Source organism: Aphelocoma coerulescens, chromosome 5, assembly GCF_041296385.1.
Source record: "Aphelocoma coerulescens isolate FSJ_1873_10779 chromosome 5, UR_Acoe_1.0, whole genome shotgun sequence".
Classification (NCBI taxonomy): Eukaryota; Metazoa; Chordata; class Aves; order Passeriformes; family Corvidae; genus Aphelocoma; species Aphelocoma coerulescens.
In genome coordinates, this window is record NC_091019.1 from 31,279,246 (window position 1) to 31,299,803 (window position 20,558).

Here is a 20,558-nt window from a genome sequence, read left to right on the forward strand (position 1 = left end):
AAAGGCAAAAATCATACTATATACTAAAATGGTAAAATATCCTATACACACAGAGAAAAAGGTGCTGGTCTGAGATGTTAAATGCAAAAATACATACAAATGCACGTGGATGTTTTCAGGACCATCTCATTGTTCCTAAATATCCAATGCTTTCCATTTCAAACCTTATACTGTAATGCCTGCCCTGCATTCCAGCAGAGGAAATTTCCCCTAATCAAACTAAAGGGTCTTAAATGCAAAATAAGTATTTTTGTCTTTCCTAGCAAACAGAGTCTATCAGACCACAGAAGGACCCAGCCCCAAATAGCTCTGTGAGTGTCACTCTCTCTCCCATACTGGATTGCTTCTAGACTTCTCAGTTTGTTCACATCCTAAAGCAGTGTGTCCAGTCCTGAACCATACTGTGCTGATTTACTGGGTTTAGAGCACAAACCAGTTCTAGGCTGCCAACCCTGGCGATTTACACCTATGTATTGCTGCTGCCCTGATGGGTCCTGAGGGGAGGGGAGGGGAGGGGAGGGGAGAGGGAGAGGGAGAGGGAGAGGGAGAGGGAGAGGGAGAGGGAGAGGGAGAGTGGTGTGAGCAGTCCTGAATTAGCTGCATTTAAGACTTAAAGTAACACAAGTAGAAGACAAAAGTAAAAAAACCCCAATCTTCCATCCCCCCAACCAAAATATCAACATCTACACACCAGTTTATAGCTGCATCTATGCAAATAATACATGGGTAGTGCTGCTAGTAATCACGATCAACCCATCCGAGTCTAGAATGAGGGAGAAGGGGACAGTGTGGGCTGATGCTAGGGTAGAACAATAGTGTGGAGGCTGTAAAAGAATCCTTTTGCTCAGAAGTAATTCAAGTTTGAGATACTGAAGATACCCAAGGGCCTTTCCTGGTTTAACATGATATAATCATGATATAATCTCACCTCCCCACCCCTGAGATGCCTGAGATTTTCAGAGTCCCAGACGCATGCTTGCTGCCACTCTGTGTTGGTCTTGAAATGAAGGATGCTTTTCAGCTACAGCTGCTCTGCATCTGGAAGTCCTAACTTGTTAGCCCATAGCAGCAGGCATCAGCCCAGGGCACATGCAGAGCCAGGCTTTCCTGGATTTAACAGACTAGAGCAGGTCCTTGGGAGGTTTATTCTGGCAAGTGAAATGCCCCTACATGTGTATTTCTATGTGTTTAGTATTAGCCCCTGCCCAAACTCAGCACAACATCAGAACAGCCCAGTTCTGGGTCAGGGGAAAAAAATTACCTGCTGAGCCTTCCTAGAATGAGTGCTATTTAAACTGCAGCATCTCAGAACAGGTAACGGTGTTGGTATATTTACCTAAATTACCCCGAACATTCAGAAGGGCTAAAGGTAGTTTTCTATTTTGTCTTAAGCTTTCTGTGAAGCATTGCTTCTGCATTTCACTCCAAAGCTGATTGCAGTCAAGTAGAAACCAAACTGACCCTACTAGAAATTTGTCTAAGGTCTGCTGGAAGAAAACAGCTATGGTAACATGACATTACAGCTGCATCCCTAGAGCCAGTTATCTCCTAGGACCTGAACACTAATTTTATATGCATCAAGCTGTTTATTGTGGCCAGTCCTCTGCATTTAGGTGGAAAGTGCTCCCCAGGAGCACTTGTTCAGCAATGCTCATTGGAGGAACAAATGTTCATCGCTCATTAGGGCTTTGGTTGGAATGGTTGAGGCCCATCTTTAAACACTTCAGAGATCATGGTTTTAAGAGCACTTCTCTCTCTTGCTTGTGCAAAGAATTGATCTCTCCCTCTTTCATGCTGGTCATCTGCCTTCTCTAGTCACATCATCTTTGCATCATCTGATTCTGTGAATGACAGCAACTACCCCTAAGAGATGGATTAGGTACAGCAAGGCATACAGGGGAAAAAAGGAGTTTACAATAAACCTGGGTGGGTCTCCCACCTCTGAGCATTTGCACCCATTACACACTGTTCAATTCACCCTCTTGAGCTTTCCAGCAGGGCAGAGTTCCTAGAACAGTCCCATGCAGTAAAAGAACAGAGTTGAGACCTCCAGTCTTGTCATGGGTCACCGTGGCGGTGGCTGTCACCCACGGGGGTGTGGGGGGCTGCCCTGCGGGCGGTGGCGAGCGCAGCTGGCGCAGCAGAAGCTGGAATAGTACTCGTTACCACAGAGCTGGGCCTGCAGGATCAGGTCACAGTTGGCAAGGTGGGGCTGGTCCACGCACTCTCTGCTCAGGTCCACAACATGACTCACAGTAGCTGCAGCCAAGCAAAAGGTGAACCAGCTGTAAATCTATCCTCAGATTGCTATTCCCTCCCAAAAGACACAGCACATTCCTGCTTCTTCCACCCCACCAGTTCAAAATTTAGTCCAACATCAAGAAGGAGATGAGTTTCAAGATGAAACAGATACCTCTGGTGAGAGACAGGAAGAGAATGCAGGTTCCAGGGAGAGGAGAGATTACCTACCCTCTATGTAAAGAGGGTGTCCAAAGTCCAACTACAAATCATGCAACCAGCTATGTGGTCAACCAACTATGGCATTTTGGCCTCAGGAAGTTAAACAGGCTCCCAGTGCCCTGGTCAGGGAGTGTTTCCAGCATCCTGCTTTTCTGTCCATGGAAAGCAGGGCTCCTGAGGTAGCATGACCCAGAGGCTCCTGCTGGTCCCCAAAGCCTGAGGCTGGTGCTGGACTGGCACACACAATGGGTGCGATAGTGGCTGAGGGCTGGGCACTGTGCAGGGAGAAGCAGGACAGCCACGCTGTACTCACTGCTAGGCCTGCTCCTCAGCACCTTCACCTCCGTGCTGGCACTGACAGAGCTGCTGCTGCTGTAGGCACTGCACGTGTAGGATCCCTCGTCAGCCTCCTGGACGTTGCTTATAGCCAGGCTTCCATCCTGGGACAGGTGGATGTGGCGGCCATCCCCCCGCATGGGAACTCCGTTCCTGTGGTGAAAAACAAAATGTTTCACTATTGCCACCCATGGGGGCTAAAGGAGCTTCCTGTGCTCTTTGGAAAATGATGTTCTGTGAAATGGGTGAATTTTTACAAGCTCAGCAGGAAGGAACAAATCTTTTGCACAAACTGGCCCTACAACTGGGTGGTAACTTGAGCCTGAGCAAGTCTGCATCTGTTGCCCAGTGTCTGTGTGGGAGGTAGCTGTGTCTGTGTTTGCCCTTTCTGCTAGCGCACATTCTTGAGGTTTGAGGATCTTAGCACAAATCCAGTGTGCCTTTCCCTCTCTCCAGGTTGTGGTCTGGCAGTACTTGTTTGGCTGGCATTGATAGCAGCACATATTGCTTGATGAGCATATGGGGTAATGAACAATGTGCCCTCTCTCCTCTCCCTTTAAATCTTTGTTTAAAAAACGAGCAAGATTGTGTCTGTTCAGTTCCTCCTGGAATAATCTGTGCCCAGCAAGAAAACTGCCTGAATTATGAACTCCTAGTTACCAATGAAGTGAAATTTTTTTCACTGAAACGGGTTTCATTCCAGCTCTGAAACATGCATCATTTTGTTAGCTCAAATACCAAACTTATGTATGGAAGAAAAGCTCTTGGTGTGAGATGGCCTGCTTCAGTCCTAACCCTTGGAATTTCAACACTCACCAGTCCATATCTCTGGATAGTTTGTAAGAAGGCTCCAAAGCAGAACTGATTATTTTTAAACAGGAAAAACAACCTTCACCAAACACTTGAACAAATTCAGAGTTTCCCAGAAAACTATCAAGATAAGAGGACACAGCTTTTCACTTTAAAACGCTTCTAAATCTCCTTTGCTCCTACTTGACAGTAAACAGAGAGAACTGTTGCAACAGGAAGCTAGGAGAAGAGGGCCTATAATGTCTGTGAGGATTAGGCAGAGAGGGCTTTATAAAAAGCAACTAAAGATTTTCAGCTGGTTGCTCATTTTAGTTCTTGTTATTTTCATGTTGCTAGTTTTCCAGCACAGTGTCTTTCTGAACTCCACGAAATCTTAGTTTAACGTCTACTTTCCTCCTTATTTGGCTGGAACATGAACTTGATGTCCCCGACACCCCACAGGGATCTTGCCCAGGATTTTTAGGTAACATCCAAGTTGTTTTAAGAAAGGGTAGGTGATATTAGTTGTGGCTGATAACTGTGGTCTCTGCCATTCCTGGCAGGTGCCCTGCATTAGTATTCAGAGGATAAATGATGAGGTTTGGGAAGAGAAGGAAAAGGAAGTTCTGTCTCATTTTTGCTCACCTTGACCACCTTATATTCACATTGTTGCCAGTCACTGTACAATGAAGGTGAGCAGTCCCTCCCTCAGGTACCGTGATGCTTGGCAGAAGACCAGTGATCCTCAGCTCTCCTAGACCAGAAGGGAAATCATCACTAGCAGGAAGACAATGCCATGCTCCCCCTGGGAGTAGGAGCATTCCCTCATGGGAAAAGTCCAACACATCCCATGATGAGCTACAAGCCCCTGGGCCTTGAAGCAGCATGTTTGAAGCTGGGCTGTTGCTGCTTTGAGGAATGTGGATTTCCTACGACTTTGGCCCAAGAAAGGACAAGTAGCAGAGGCCTCCAAGAGCTTTTTCCTCCAGCTGGACACATGCACAGAGAACCATCTCCTTAGTTTCTCTTGCTCTTATATTCACTCCACAGCAGTGTCCCAGAAACAAGGTCCTGAGAGTCACTCTTACTGTGCCATCAATCCCTTTTCCCGGCTCCCTGGAGCACCACGATATGCGGGACACAGGCAGATGACCATTGGGTAAAACAACTCACTCTTCCCTTGCCCTGGAGATGCCTATTAGACATTAGGTGTGAAGCAAAGAGGCATGGCCAGAGAAGGAATCCACACTGTCCCTGCACAGCCTTCCCCGTTTCCCACTCCTGTGCACATGTGCCGTGTGTGCTTCCACCCATCCAGTACCTAGAGGTCGGAGCAGGACCTGGCGCTGGTCCCGGTCGCGTCCGTTGGAGGCGATGCAGGTGAAGAAGCCGATGTCTTCAGAGCTGACCCGGCTGATCACCAGGGCCCCGTCCGACTGCTGCCTGTGCCTGGGGAGCAAACCCAGAATGTCCCCCAGCCTGTGCTTGGGGCAGGATGGGACTCCAGCCAGCAGAGACGAAACTAAGCCTCGTGCACAACTTTGTAGTACCACTCAGCAAAGGTTTAGCAACTCAAATGCTGCAGCGGTTGTAATGCAACCCTTAGTCCTCAAGTCCCAGCACTGATGCTGTAGACTCTGGAAAAACTTGCTGCTAGAGCAAATTTCTGGGAGCAGAGTAAGGGGAGAGCAGCACCAGTAGCTGTGGAAATTTGTTGCAGATGCCCTGATCTCTCTCTGCTGTGAACCTCTGCCCTTGCTCACTGACCAGCTGGTTTTTGACAAATTTGCTTGCCATGTGTTCTTTTTCTGCTAACCTTGTAGCTGAATAAATTTGAGCCCTGGCTCATTTGTGGACCCTGTGTCACAGCTGTTCCCTCAAGGGTTCAACATTCAAACTTCCATCTGTGAGGGAGGGAGGACAGGGCAGTCCAACAGTACAGCCTGGCCCTGATGGAAGAAGTTGCACAGCATAAAGCCAGACAGACCCCTGCTGCATGGCCGACAGCTCTGTTCTCTCAGGGAGGAGACAGGGAAGGAAAAGCAAGGAGGAGGCTCTTCTCATGAACAGTTGGAGTCACCTGGGAGCTCACCTGGGAGAGGAGAGGGGCCGCCCATCTTTCTGCCACTCGATGGTGAGAGCTGGTGATGCTTCTGCTGTGCAGGGCAGTCTGACTCTCTCCCCAACATTGGCCTCCACTACTGTGGGCTCGCTCTTATCCATTTTCAACCTGCAAAGTTCACAAGCACAGCAAAAGATGTAGAAACTTCCTTGCTCAGCATTTGACCTTCAGCACAAGGCTTTTTTAATCACAAGCCTTACTTTTTGCCTCCAACAGCAAAGGGAGGTCTCTGCACTCCCATCAGAGCTCTGATGCTTGCCATTACCAGCATTCGCTCCCAATATTCAGAGAAGAGCAGCCTCTATGAAATCCTGCTCCAGTTCAGCACAGCATGGTGCTGCACTCCTGTCAGCCAGCTTAACCCATTACAGACAGCAACCCTGGTTCTTATAGCAACCCTCTGGATAACAGCTAAGGGAGCATTAACAATGTGAACACATGGCAAACAGTACAAAGTCCTAAACAGGGCACTGAGCAAGCTTCCCTCTAGGTGCTTCTCTGGCACACAAAAATGAGCCTTTTTAGGGTGTGAAGAGCCTATTGCAATCGCCTGACTGCACACAAGGTCCGGGAGTTGGTTGTCCACTTGATGCAGCAGAAATGTTGAGGTCAGGTTCTCACAACACTCGTCTCCTCATGTTCTTTGCTGTCTTACAACTCCAGCTAAACAATCTTAGAAGGGAACTAAACCATGATGTTCCCACAGTTAAATAAAATGTTATCTCCCCTACCCCCATTCTTTGACCTGAATTCTTGATTTCAAAACACAAAACTAAAGAGCCTTAATTCAATGTTCTTAATTCAATGAATCACTTATTACTGCTTTTAGGCAGAAGCAGCTCTAAGGAGATCACTGCAGACTGCAGCAAATTGGCTGGCTTTTAGGTTGTAAACTCAAAAAAAGAGAGAGATCAGATCATGGCCCTATTTAATTTGGAATCCCAACATGCTGCATTTAAGGCAAAAATAATTTGTCCCCTTTTATTTCTGTGGGGTCTAGAAGCAATAAAAAACCACACAAGAAGCTACAAAATATGCCACTACATGAGGAGACAGTTTTGGGTCAAGCTGGTTTGTTCACAAAATATTTGAAATTAATTAGTGGAGGCTGAAGTAACTGAAGTTTTTTTCAATATACATATATCTATTCTGTACTAGTTAAGCAGCTCCTATTTGCTTTGGTTTTTTTTCAGAACAGGTTTCTCTTTCTGCCTACACTAACATGAGCAGCTCACGATGTTGCCCTGATACTTCTTTTGTTTGAACCCAGCTCCTTTGCTGCCAGCTTCCTGTGCATCTTTGCTCAGAGTATGCTTCTTTCAAGAGACCCTTGGGGAGGGCAGAAGACAGCTTGCAGCTGGGATCTTCTCCCGTTCCCACTGTCAGCAGTTCAGTACTGCTTGCTTCCCAGCCGTGCCCCGGAACAGCTGACCCAGGACCTTTCCAATCTTTGGCTTTTCTACATGAAAAGATGCCATATGGTTCATCAGCTGGGCACGGTGGACAAACTGTTGCTGTACGTGAACTTACCTGTATGTGAGCTGCTGATGCACAGAGGAGCCGGATGCCTGCACAGCCTGCCTGCCTCTGGATAACCCTCGGTGCTGCTGATCTGCCTTGTGAAGGACCCGACCTCTCTCACCCTCTGCCAGAACAGTGCTCTGGTGCTCTATTCAAAACAAAATGCCATATGTGAATAAAATGTGACCTCTTGCATAGGGTTTCTGTGAGCTTGGGAGAGCTTGCTGAACTGGAGCCAAAGAGCCCTTCAGCCATCTGCTTTCTGGCTGACTAGTGCAGTAAACCTGCACTGTCTACTAATGAGAGTCACAGACCTGCAGGCCAGCAATTTTAGACTCCTTTTTCTTCTCTGTCAGTGAATACATTGCAACATCCCTTAGGCCATAGTGCCTTCTGCCCCATGTGCCATTGCTGTGACAAAGCACACTTCAGAGATTGAAGGCTACAGGGTGCCTTTCTGGCCCATCTTTTGAGACTAGTCTTTCGTATTTTTTTGGTTTTGTTTCTGAAATAAGGCACATTTTTCAGAACAGAGAATCATTTGTTACCCAGCAGGACCTGTTTGGGCAAAACACAAAACATAACTGCACCAGCAGTTATGTTTTGGATCAGGAGGCAGCTGATGGCTGTCAGGGAGGAAGACATACTCGCTGAGCGGGTTACAGGCAAGCCACAACTCCAGCTATGGGGTAGCCCTGCAGGGAAGGAAGTATTTTAGGCCTAAGGCTTTATCATGAGGCAACACCAAGAGGCACCCTACTGCCTCCACACTCCCTCTTGGCAGCAGAGGAAGTTTGCTCCTGCAGCTGGCTTTATCGAGCCTGTGGTCAATAACCATCAATTGCCCTGAGCTACCTCTCCGGTCCTGAGCAGAAGATAGTTCACCTGTGATCTGTAGCTGAATCTGTCGGCTCTCCGTCCTCCCGTCAGAACTGAGGCACGTGTAGGTCCCAGCGTCCTCGGGCTTGACGTGGCTGATCACCAGGGAGCTGTCGGACTGGTAGGTGTGCCTGCAACACGTGTAGGGAGCGCTGTCCCTGCCTGGCCACCCACAGCAACCGGCCAGGGCACAGCGGCTGATGTTACGCAAACCATCCCCATGTAGTGCCCTCCCTGGCTTGGATAACAACAAAAGCCTGCTGACCACAAACAGCAGTCACAGGCCGCAAAAATAACTGCAGCAGAAAGGAGGTCAGGAAGAGAGAGGAAAAACTAGATGGAAAACAGGGAACTGCTTTCAGTGACCCTCTCCCATGAGGAGGCAAACAGCCCTTCTAGGGAGGAGCTTGAGTCCCAGCAGTCAACTGCAAACAGAAAAGCGTAACTGGGCTTTTCTTAACTGTGATTTTCATAACACAAAGGGACTGACTGGCTCCAGACTCTTGCTGGAAACAGACTTCCCAGGAAAAACAGGTTTAAAAGTAGTTAAAAAAAAAAAAAAATACGTGCCAGAAATTTCTAGCCAGAGGAACTCTGGGTTATTAGGCTGCAAGTTTCACCCCCAACTACTGGCTTAGTGCTGCCCCAAGATGAACCCAAGAGAAGCAACATTTTTCTGTGTCACTACCCACGTCAGCTTCCATCAGTGCCTTCCACCAGTGTTATGGGACAGCACTTGCTCTGCCCCATAACTCTAGCCAACACCTCATTACTGCTGCAGACTCTGTTTCTGCTATGCACAGAGCAGGTGGACAGTTCATGCCCTTAGATGAATATGTGGGCTTCTTTATTTCTTAAAAAAAAAAAGTGTGCTGGTTGTGGCTGGTATGGTGTTAATTTTCTTCACAGTAGCTGGTATGTGGCTGTGTTTTGTATTTGTGCTGAAAACAGTGTTCATGTTTTCACTACTGCTGAGAAGTGTTTACACCAAGTCAAGGCCTTTTCTGCTTCTCACCCCACCTGCCAGTGGGCTGCGGGTGCACAAGAAGCTGGGAGGGGACACAGCTGGGACAGCTGACCCTGACAGACCACATGGATATTCCATACCATATGGTATCATGCTCAGCATGTAAAGCTGGGGAAAGGAGGAGGAGCAGGGGGAGTTCGGAGTGATGCCGTTTGTCTTCCCAAGTCACTGTTATGTGTGATGGGGCCCTGCTCTTCTGGAGACGGCTGAACACCTGCCTGCCTGTGGGAAGTGGTGAATGAATTCTTGTTTTGCTTTGCTTCCACCCATGGCTTTTGTTGTATCTTTTAAGCTGTCTTTATCTCAGTCCATGGGTTTTCTCAGTTTTTCCCTTCTGATTCTCTCTCCCATCCTACCAGGGGTGAGTGAGCGGCTCTGAGGGGCTGAGTTGCCAGCAGGGGTGAAACCATGACAGTCCTTTTTGGACAGCATATTTGGCACTCTGCCCAGCAAGGAGCCCATCTGCTCTACAGTGAAGGGAGCTAAGCTCACCTGTCAGAGGAGACTGGGCGGCTGTTCTTCATCCACTCCACTCTGGAGAGGGGAGACACACCTGTCTTGCAGACCAGCTGGATGTTTTGTCCCACAACTGCTGTCACAAGAGAGGGCTTGGCTTCCTCCAGGATTGTTCTGAGAGAGAAAGTGATTCCATAGGCACTTCTGCTGCCCTCCTCACCTCTGTGTCCTCTCATGTGACTCTACAACCACAAGGCAAAGCAGGACCAGCTGCCCATTCAGCTCTGAGCAGATGCACCGGCCAACATGGGGAGCCCCCTCCTAAGAGAGCAAAGACTGCTCTGGACAGACTGAATGCTACAATATTTCCTGGAAGAAAGCCCTGTAACCCCTCTCTTCTGAAGGAACGAGATTCAGCTCAGCAGACACAGATCCAGTGCAGACATGTTTAGATCTAGCTCTACACACTCCTGATTTTCAGGGTAACACTGTCTGGATCTTGACTCAAACCCTACATCTTGAAAGTCTTTCCTAGAACACCTCATTGCTGCTCTATGCAGTGCTGAGATAAAAGCTCTGAAGTCAGAGAGTCAGCTTAATCTGTTGGCCAGAAGAAGAAAAACACCTATCAATTCTCATTTACAGTGTAAGAAGGCCTCCCAGATAGAGACCCCAGGATTCTGTAGTCTTTTCACACATCATACTTCAGTGCTGTCAGAGACTAGGGAGCATGCAAGGAAAGAGATGGTAGGTAACAACAGGGCATCAATAACAATGACTTGATTTATGAAGGGGCCACATGAGTACCTAATCCATCACATGGTATTCCCAGTTAGCTGGTCCCAGCTGGGACAACATTTTCACTCCAGAGAAGGCTACACTGATGCTTCACAATGAGCTGGCAGAACAGGGGAGGGGGTGGGTGGAAATCATCACCTGTGCAGAGCTTGTGCTGGGAACAAGTCTGCAGACTCCCGGTGCACAAATCCCTCTGTCATGGAAACATCTGCTCCAAAAACTTCATGCCCCTGCTTGCCTTCCCGGGGCAGCACCTGCTGGCCACTGCTGCTCTGCCTGTCCGAGGGCCTAGGCACTGCTGTTTCCCAGGGGCGCAGCTGGCCCAGGCTGTCCAGTCTGCTTCGCTGGGTGCCCCAGCGCTGGCTCTCCAGCACACCAGTCCTTGGCAAGGACTCTGGCAGCATGTCCCTTCTCCAGCTGTCCTGTCTGTGGCTGTATTGTGTGGGGTGTGAAGCCCCATAGGTTCTTCCTTCTTGGCTGTGACTTGCAGTCTCTCTTGTGGGCAATTGCTGCTGACCCTGAGCACGTCCTGTATGAGAATTGGAGCCAGTCTGCTGGTGTTGCAGGGCTCCTGTGCCAGGAGAGGGCTGGTGCTCCAGATGACTGACCCCCACAGAGCTGTGGCACACTCTCATGCACTCCTCCTCCGAGGCAAAGCTGTTTTTATTGCCCTGGCAGCCGCCATACCAAAACCGGTTGCACTTGCCAACAACTCCCACAAAGTACCAGCGAGTGGTCCAGTTGGTGCAGGGGCCATGGGCACTGGGCAGCAGGCACATGACAGGGTACGCTACCAAAAAGAGTGGAACAGAGGGAGATATGAGGGTCACAAAGCACAAAGGTCCAGGGGCTTCAAGCCACCTGCCTAGGTGATCCATCTGATGGCTCTGTGGGCAGAGGGCAGGTGGGAAAGTAGGACACCTGTGTGTCCTACCCAGCTGTGCTTTGAAACTGAGAAACTTCTCACAGATTTTTTTTTTGCCTCAGTTTGGGCTCTGATGGAAAAACCATCCTCAGAGACATTTCTGAATCTAGATACTAGACAGATGCTTTACAGCCTTGCTTGGAGAACTATGCAACTGCAAGGCAGGCTCTGGGGCTTCCTCTCCTGCAAGGAACACATTTGCACATTTCCAGCCCACAAAGCAAGTGGCTTAGACCCAGCTGTGGAGAAGACTCGTGCATCACAGAATACCCCTACACACTGATGTAAAGAGGAGCATGGCCCAAGGTATCTACAAACCCAGAGCCACAGGTATCACAGCCACATGCTGACAAACACTGGATGAAGGGCTCTGGCTGTGAGGAGCTTTGTCAAGCTGTGTCTCAGCAGAGAAGATCCAGAGAGCCTTCCCCAAGGCTGCACTGCAGGGATGGCCACTGAGCAGTTTCTGTGCTGCAGTAGGAGGGCAAGGCACTGCGGCAGCAATGTGTCTGCCGAGGGTACAGCTGGGCACTAAAGGAGCAGAGATGTTTTGCCCAACAGCTCTCATGTCCTCATAGACAGCAGGCACTGGATTAAACTTTGCTGGCTGAGGGCATCCATGCAGCCCTGAGCAACCCCTCCTTCCCCATGTAGTTCTCATTCCTCCCCTGTCCACAGGCTGTCTGAAGGCTGAGCACTGCCCTGATTCCTCAGGGGATCCCTACTCCTCCTAAACCTAGGTAATTAATTTGGAGCACTCAGAGTGTATCAGAGTGTATTCTCAGGGACAAACAGCTCCCAAGTAGTCCTACAGACTGAGATCACACAAACACTTCTGTCCAACTATCAGCAGAGAACAATAAGAATTTCTGTGGCAGGTGACAGAGCTGAATCCTCAGGCTGCTTTTCTACACTCCCTCCAAGCTTCTGCTGCCCCAACCACCAGGTAGAAACTCTCTTCAGAGAGATAATTTACCACATTTCACAGAGAGCAGAGCTTCTACACAGGAAGCTTCTATATGCTACCGGACTCTTTCTGTGTTTCTGAACTAAGAAGCCAAAGCATCACTTACGGTAATTGGGCCTATGGAGACATCCTTCCCCTTGAGGACCTGAGGCCGAGGCGACGTTGTCAAAACAGCAGCCATACACGGAGCCGCGGCACTCACCTGAGGGGTGCTGCTGGGACAAGGCTTGGCTTGCCTTGGAGACAGGAATGGAAAGCCAAGAGTTATCCTCACACATGAGGACAGCAGCACAGGCAAGACACTGTGTGCAAGGCATCGGCTGCACACAGCCCACTGTTAGAGGCACCGCTGTTTGTTTGTTGCCTCCTAGAGGCTTTTGTGCTGGGAAGGGGTGGGAAACCTGGTTGTCAGCCACGGAGCCGGGGCTGCACTTCTCTGCAAGGCACACCTAAGCAGCCCAGTAGCAGGCCAGTTCTTATTGCTAGCACCAACAAGCACCCCAGGTTATGGGAGAGATCACCTCCCTGCCTTGAATTAATCTGCAGAGTTGACAAACAAAAGCAATTAATAGAAGCCATGATTTTCCCGTTTTCTTTTTCCTAGAAATTGGATCACAGTTTTCTGACCAGCAGAAATTTCATTACTCAGGATTATTCAATCAGCTCTACATAGGATGGCCTTCTACTTCTCAGACATCTCCCCACCACCTGCTCTGTACCCTGCTTATAGAGGATTGTAGGTGGATACTCCGGACTGAACAGGAGCAAGGTGGGCCAAAGGGCTTGATGCCATACCTGGAGCATTGGTTCCTCAGCATTACTGGCAGAGATGAAGCCCAACAGAATCCACAATGTGAATCAGCAGGGTCAAATCTGAATCTTTGTATCTGATAACTCCTAAAATGCAAAGAGCTTTTGTACTTACTGCTGGAGTGGTCACAGTAGGATGATTTTGTCTCGTTTGAATGTCACGGTAATATTGTGGGCATCCCATGTTGTTTGGGCCCTGGGCAGCCGATAGTCTGTCAGGGCAGCAGCCGTACCTACAGACAGAAGGGCTGCAGTAATACCTGGCCTGCTTGGTCAACAGGCACGGGCTACAAGTTTCAGGAAGCCCCCAGGAAAGGCAATGCCTCCCTGCTCAGGCCTATCTACTTCCAGCTACCTGCTTTGGTGGCAGGTGCTGAAAGGACAACCTCTCCCCAAAGGGCCTGACGCCGGAGTGTGCCCATCTGGACAGCAGCCATGCAGGCTCTGGTGGCAGTCCTGGGAGCTGGCTCCTGCAGGGTGGTCCTGAGAGAAGCTGAGCCGATGGGAACCTGGTGAGTGTGACTGGGGCTCCCAGTGGACAGGAAACAAGTTGATGCCATGTTCTTTGGTGGATGGAATGTGCTGATTCCCTGAGGTACTATGGATCATGGTGTTCCCAGGGAGCATCCTTCCCTCATCAGAATCTGGGGAGAGAACTCCTTAAAGTATGAGCATCAAAATCTGGTCAGTTTTCCTCCTCTCTTCTCTCTTTCACCTGTCCAAGGCTAGCAGCAGGATTTTCTGCATCACCTCTAAGGGTGTCTTCTGGCCCATCCTTCCCGATCTGGCTGAGGTACTTTGCTCATTGCCCTGACCATTCTTTCTGCTGTTCCATGAGAAAGCACCTGTCACATTGCTGAGGTCCCTTCACAATCACCCTTTCTTGTTCCTATGATCTGCTTTGGACATCAATTCTTCCAGCCAGCACTTAAGTCATGCTGACAGAACCTGGGATCCATATACTGTACAGAGTCTTCTGCATGGATAGATTCAAATACTGCTTACTATTGGTGTAAAAGAATCTAGAAAGAATTTTGACAAAGAATTTTGTCCCTGACTCCTTGAATTTCTAGGAGCCCATGAAAAAAAATGAGAGAAATGAAAAAAAGAACAATCCCTTTCCCTATCACACCCTATTCCAAGTACCCCATCATCAAACCCCCAGATTAAAAAAATTCTTCCAAACCTGGGGCAGGGCTGTTTGGGTTGTAACGTGTCAGCAAGGACTGGCGAGTGACATTGTATCCCGTAGTGTCCTGCATACTGGGGACCTCTGCAAAGAGAGACATACACAACAGGAGTGCAGTTAGTCCAGCCCTATGCTCTAATAACTGCAAATACATCCAGGAGTCAGCAGGAGATAACAGCTGATGAAAATGTTCCTCTTGTGGAATAGCTGCTAAGCAGCAATTGGATTCGACTGAATTGTCAGGACAAGCAACCTACAATGGGCAGGCAGACAAAAGTCAGCAATGCAGGTCTGACATGAAGAATAGACACAGACAAGAAGCAAAATGTTCTGAAGATTTGTGACTCCTTTAGAGCTAGTACACAGAGGGATGAGAGCTGGCTATAGTTTTTAGCTACTGAGCCTGCCCAAGTTACCTTCTTCTGGACTGGGAGTCCTGAGATCAGTCTGCAGCACACACTGGATGAGCCATCACAGAATACTGGATTCAAAATGGACACACACCAATGTTGTTCCCAAGCCTGTTGCATACATTTCAAACAGTGCAGGTACTGGGACTCTGAAGATGCTTTGTGCTCATAACCATGGCAAACTCACAGGATGGAGACAGGCAGGCAAAAAGCTGAGAACATAAGCTGCTGCAGAGCTGGGAATTTCTACTCCTAAGCAAAAGCATGTTGGGAGAAGAGGACGTGCAGCAATACCACTCACGCTGTGGCAGGTAGCAGGGCTGTGCGTTGCAGCCACCCAGGGTGGCTGGTTTCTGTGGCTGGATTGCTTTGCATGTCTCAGGACTGTAGAATTTGGAGTCGCCGTCAGCACAGATGACCTGGCGTGTCCGGATGCCTGAATCGCAGCTCTTGGAACACTTGGGCACAGACACAAGGCAGTGAGAGCAGGCAGCAAAGGCTGAATGCAGAAACCCCACAGACCAGAAGTGGGGAACAGGGGCATGATTAGCTGCAGGCTGAGCACAGCTTCCTCCACCAAGACAAAGCAAACAATATTTCAGCTGGAATCATCTGAACAATTAGAAAACCATACTTTAAACCATTTTACCACATGTTCCACCCAGCCCTGAAGCATTAGGCTCTGTGCCACACTCAGCCTGTAACATCCAGATGAGCTGCTGTTACCCACAGTGGTGTGTCAGGCAGCTGGAGAGAATCATTTCAGCCTGAAGGCCTAAAGGCACCTCAGTTCTCTGGGGATCCACCAGCTGTGAGTGGGTCAGTTTGCATTCAAGAGCAACAAATTATAGCTGGAAAGCCAATGAGTGGCTTTCTTGTAAGCAGCTAACTGGAGTTTGTCTCACTGGAAGCTGTGGATGAGAGGGAGCAAAGAGCAGTGGCTCAGAGGAGGGCATAGCATGAGGTGTCTGTGTAACCCATTTGGCTCATGGCAAGCTCTATAAACATTGGGGGAGTATTTCTCTCTAACTCAGAGAGGCAGATAGGAGCTCTTCTGATATCAGAAAGTCAGGAGAAAGATCAGATTAAGAGATGAAACTTCTCTAGCTGTAACTAAAACTTGGCCCACATCTCATGAAGAAGCAGATGTAACATGTTTTAGCTCAGAACAAGCTGGTCTGGCTAGCACAGAAGTGAAAAAGTGTGTTTGGAAGTCACCTGATGCATTGGATCTACCTGTATCTGTACCCCCCAACACTTTTCCCAGGTTGAACAGAGTCTGGCTTCCACCACAAAGACAAGATTAATCCATCCGAAGCACAGTTTATCTGAATAATTACAAAAATGTATTTTAAAGCATATCACCAAGTGCAGTGACCAGTCCTGAAGCCTAGAGCCACATTTGGCCAGAGAGCTGTTCTGCTGCACACAGCAATGGAGCAAAGAATTGGGACTAAGCAGCAAGAATGGATTGTTTGAGCTTATTGGCTGCATTTTGCCAGTGTCACTGAAACGATAATCTCCCCTCAGAAGGATTTATTTTTGTAGCAGCTGCATACAAAGCAGGCATCAGATTAACTGGAGCATTACCACTGCCAGTTACAACACAACTGTGAGCCAAGGGGCTGGTAATGAAGCAGTACTTGCTCCCAGCCTCAGCCAGTGTGCAGACTGCACGGATCAAAGCTTGTTTGTGAGGAGCATAGCAACACAATCAGTAATTTCTGAGCCATGACAGTGAGGTGCTCACCAGACCCCAGTCTCCAACGTGCCAGCCGATTTCCTGGATGCAGTTCTCCTTAAGGCAGGGCTGGGTGGCTGATGGCTTTGGCTCCATTAGACAAGCGAAGTCCTGAGCCTGAGAGCCCTGCTGTGTCCTGCAGGTGACAGTCCGGGTCTGGACTCCTTCCCCACAGCTGGCTGAGCACTGCAGAAAGGGGCCCAACAATTACAAAGAAGCACATGGTTTCCTCTTGCAGTTCCAGGCTGGGCTCCCTGTCATTAGAGCAGAGCACCATTTTGGGACTGCCTGAAACAACCAGCTATCATTAAAATAATTTTCTGGGGTGGGAGTTAGCAGAGTAGGTGTTTATGCTGTAGAGGAGACAATAAGGCATGGGAGCATGGGACAGGGTCTGGGAGATCTGGAGCTCACTGGATGATTTTGGCCTAGTCATATAATTACTCTTGATCTCTTCCCAAAGGAGATGTGGAGGATGAATTTAGAAAGATATCAACACTGCAGAATACCCTGAGAACAAAAAATGGTTGAAAATATCTGGAAACTCATGTTATTTACATCTGATTAAAATCAATGCAAGGTAAAGAATTTTAGGGAAGGTAAAAGGTTAGGTTCTCATATTGCTTATGTCTTTTGCCTGAAGACCTTGTGCTCCATTTTTACAGCACGGAGCTGTGACAACTTCTATACTACTTTGTGACATTTTCAATGCCCTCTTAAATTCACAGCGGTGTTTCCTGGAATCCAACCTACTCTTACATGAATTACTAAGGTATCTTACAGAGAGCATTAACTTGGGGACAGTCTGAATCACTTCAGATGAGCTTCCCAGCTGAGTTTCAACCGTTCATTTACCAGAGCAACCTTTTAACTCTGAGAGTATACGAAACACAGTTGCTTCTGAGAATCCTGGAATGAATCACTTGGGAATCAGTTTGTAAGAACATGACTCTTGGTGCCTTCCCCAAATAGTGCTCCTACTCCACAACCCCAAAGTCACACCTTACATCTCACAAGGTGAGGGAAAAGAGGGGGTGGAAGGACTTTCCAGTCTAGGTGATCATGTCTCGAAGTTGCATTTTGTGCTGTTGCACAACTCAGACAGTCTAAGTACAACCACAAGACTGCAAGTCAAATGTTGCAAGCATGCATGTACCTCTTCTAAAAAAGGAAAATTCACCTGTACTTTAGGGACTGAGTAGACATTCTCTTTACTTTCTAAGCTCTTGGAATGTAAGATGCCTTCTAAAAGCCTATCTGGCTGCACTGAGCACACACAGTTTGAGCTGTTTCCATTCCTGCAGATACAAATGCACACAAGCATCAAAAATGCATCACATGGCTGTGTTTAGAGAAGCCCTGCGCAGACACACAGCAAACAGCAGGTCACCAGTGTTTCGACAGTATCTTGGGGCTGTGATGGTGGTATTGCTGTCCTGGGCTGGTGATGCTGAGGCAGCAAAATGCATGGAAATAACCAGCACAGGCAGAAGCCATGAGCTCCTGTTTCACAGAGGAGGGTGTGCTACTGCAGATCCTCAGTTGATGGACAGCAGCTCTCCTGCCCACCTTCCACCTTTGCCAGGCCTGGCTCAGAAACCAGGCCAGTGCCAGGTATGGGGGGTCTGATAAAAACACAGCAGTGGGGAAAGGATTGGCAGAGCAGAGAAGAGAGAATATGCAACGAGAAGAGCAGAGGTACAGGAGCATGCACAGTTTTGAGGAACAGGGATGTGTTCATAGGAGGGCATCAGAGGCTGTAGGGGCAAGTTCTATACCTCTGCACACCACCTATCCAGGGACACGTGCTTTCTGTAGTCCCTGAACAGGAGCCTGTCTCTTTCTCCCCAGGCTTTGGCAGATCCTCCTCCAGTAGGTGCCGAGAGGCTGTTACCTGCCCGGGGGCACTGACCTCGGACCAGGGCCCCGTGCTCCAGCTGGCACACTGCCTGACGTTGCAGGGCTGGCTGCGGCGCGGCTGCTGGGCGAAGGCCATGCACTCGGCGTCATCCACCACCCCCTGCGAGCTCTGCCCATCAAAGGCCACGCAGTACACGGAGCGAGTCTGGGTGCCCCCGCCACAGGTAGCTGAGCAGGATCCCCACTCTCCCGTTTTCCACCTGCAGGTCACAGAATCAACCAAAAAAAAAAATGTAAGCCCAGCCAAACTGCCAGGGGGCACAGAAGAGCCAGTGCCACATTCCTACAGAAATCAAACAGGGATGATGTCCCTTTGCAGAATAGAATCAGAGGCGAGTTCCCATTTGACCAAGCATGCCCAGCTTAATTGGCAATGCAGAGCATTAGTCCCACTCCAGAGAATCCAGCTACAAAACACTTGTTTCTCTGGAAATGCAGAGCTCTCCCAGAAGGGGAAGATCTCTCTCCATGGGTTTTGGTCTCCTGACGTCTGCAAAAATGTAATGCCTGGAATAGAATATCAAAGAAAAAGTAAGAAAAAGTTCAAAGTAAACAATCCAGATCAGCTAAAAGAAAAGCTACCACAACAGCCTAAAAACCCACACTATACACTCCAGACATTATCAGAAACAGTAAAACCAAGCAAAATCCTCACTCTGCCTGCAAACCATGCCAGACACTCTCAGAAGTTCTTAACTTTTCACTGACAGCCAGTAGAAAGCTGGTTTACTCCTCCCATCAGTCAAATTCTCTAACTGCGGCATGCATACAAAAAGCCCACAAAAATGTAAATAGATTTTGTCCTGTCTTTGGTTGCTGAAGCTGCTGCAGAAATGATATGCACTTGCTAACAAGAGGAATGTCCACAAAACAATCTGTTTGGATGCTAAAATCTCTGCCCACGGCCACTCCAGCTTCTCAGAGCTAGCCAGGTAGCTGGAAGCACAGCTTGCATGACTTGGCTTCAGGGACAATATGATGTTTCATCCCCAAATCCAGCATGTAGTGCAGTCCAAAGGCACTGGCTGTGGAGGGGTAGCATCATGGTGATCTATTTTGCCAGCTGTTATGTCCCCTTGCAGCCAGGTAAGGCCTAGCCAGGGAGTGAAGCCAGTTCATGTTTTCTCCCCCAGCATTCCAGCTACTTCCCTAGTCTGGTCCTTAACCACCCCTTAACTGAGTTTCAGCCAGCCAATTCACATTCACATCCTAACAGGAATTCCACAGCAGACTCTGCCATGGTCAGCTCCTAAACACACCCTTCTTTATTGCTAAAGATGCAAATGTCAACCCAAAACTGAATGGCCTTCACTATAAAATGTTTCCTTTGGAAAGGGAACAAATACATTCAGTAGAAGCCATTTACAATGATGTGGTTGCAGGGCTTATAACAAATTAATTGGTCAAGTTTTTTCAAAAGCTCCAATGGGAATAACTCCCTCGAACACCTGTATTCTGCCTCCTATAAAGCAAATATACAGTTTTGGAAAGGTTGTATCAACCAGATGGGATCATCACCTACAGCTTCCTTCAATTGTGAGTCAAGACATCTCTGACACTTGTTTCATTTCCTTTGTAAGACAAGGTCAACCATAAGGCTGGGACCCTCATCAGTGGGCAAAAATTGCCAGTCCTAAGCTATTAACAGCTTGCTGGTGGACAAGTGTTTTGCTTTTGATACTTTTAACTTCTCATATCTCAGTGTACATTATTGTATCTGTCACATCCTTGTACTCATCACACCTTACAGGCTCTTTTCTGCCTGCTATAGGGCCCATGCCAAAGAAAGAAGAGCTCTTAAGAAACCCTAAGGCTTTCGCTACGGCATGCTGGCCAATGTTACAATTGCCCAATCGATCATGCTCTCTTTTCATTTATGTCCTTTTATATATCTTGATAAGTAAATTTTTTTTTAAAAAATCTTCCAGAACTTCTTTACCCTGATTCCAGAGAAAACATGAGAATAAGCAGCCAGAAGCTATGAAGAAATTGTCCCCTTCTCAGTCCACTAAGAATCAAGTTTCCAGAGGCACGTGCAGCCACCTAAGCAAAGCTGCCAGCCAGCACCCTCCACCACCACTTTCACTGGCAAGAATCAAAAGCAAAGCAACACCCACTTCTACCACCAGTGCCAAAGAGGAAAGCCCCCATGGACTTCAGCGGGCAACTAGGTGGAGAGCAGAAGAGAGCCGCGGCCTCCCTGTGCTT

General features: G+C 48.4%; 1 protein-coding gene across 5 annotated transcripts in view; it reads right to left on the reverse strand.

Moving 5' to 3' along the window:
- Positions 1–537: 537 nt before the first annotated feature.
- The window catches only part of PAPLN (papilin, proteoglycan like sulfated glycoprotein), a 52,171-nt gene continuing 32,150 nt past the window's right edge, over positions 538–20,558 (reverse strand). For 4 of the 5 annotated variants that reach the window (XM_069017470.1, XM_069017472.1, XM_069017469.1 and 1 more), the window contains 16 exons: positions 18,343–18,550; positions 16,440–16,616; positions 14,991–15,147; positions 14,277–14,363; positions 13,446–13,734; positions 13,206–13,323; positions 12,387–12,516; positions 10,527–11,178; positions 9,627–9,764; positions 8,114–8,238; positions 7,238–7,376; positions 5,678–5,815; positions 4,907–5,034; positions 4,231–4,339; positions 2,774–2,949; positions 538–2,259 (listed from right to left, as the gene is read on the reverse strand). In XM_069017470.1, coding sequence (XP_068873571.1) covers positions 2,084–2,259; positions 2,774–2,949; positions 4,231–4,339; positions 4,907–5,034; positions 5,678–5,815; positions 7,238–7,376; positions 8,114–8,238; positions 9,627–9,764; positions 10,527–11,178; positions 12,387–12,516; positions 13,206–13,323; positions 13,446–13,734; positions 14,277–14,363; positions 14,991–15,147; positions 16,440–16,616; positions 18,343–18,550 — 2,947 coding nt within the window. In that variant the 3' untranslated portion in view covers positions 538–2,083. The remainder of the gene's footprint in view (positions 2,260–2,773; positions 2,950–4,230; positions 4,340–4,906; positions 5,035–5,677; positions 5,816–7,237; positions 7,377–8,113; positions 8,239–9,626; positions 9,765–10,526; positions 11,179–12,386; positions 12,517–13,205; positions 13,324–13,445; positions 13,735–14,276; positions 14,364–14,990; positions 15,148–16,439; positions 16,617–18,342; positions 18,551–20,558) is intronic. The other variant, XM_069017471.1, reaches the window with a different exon arrangement.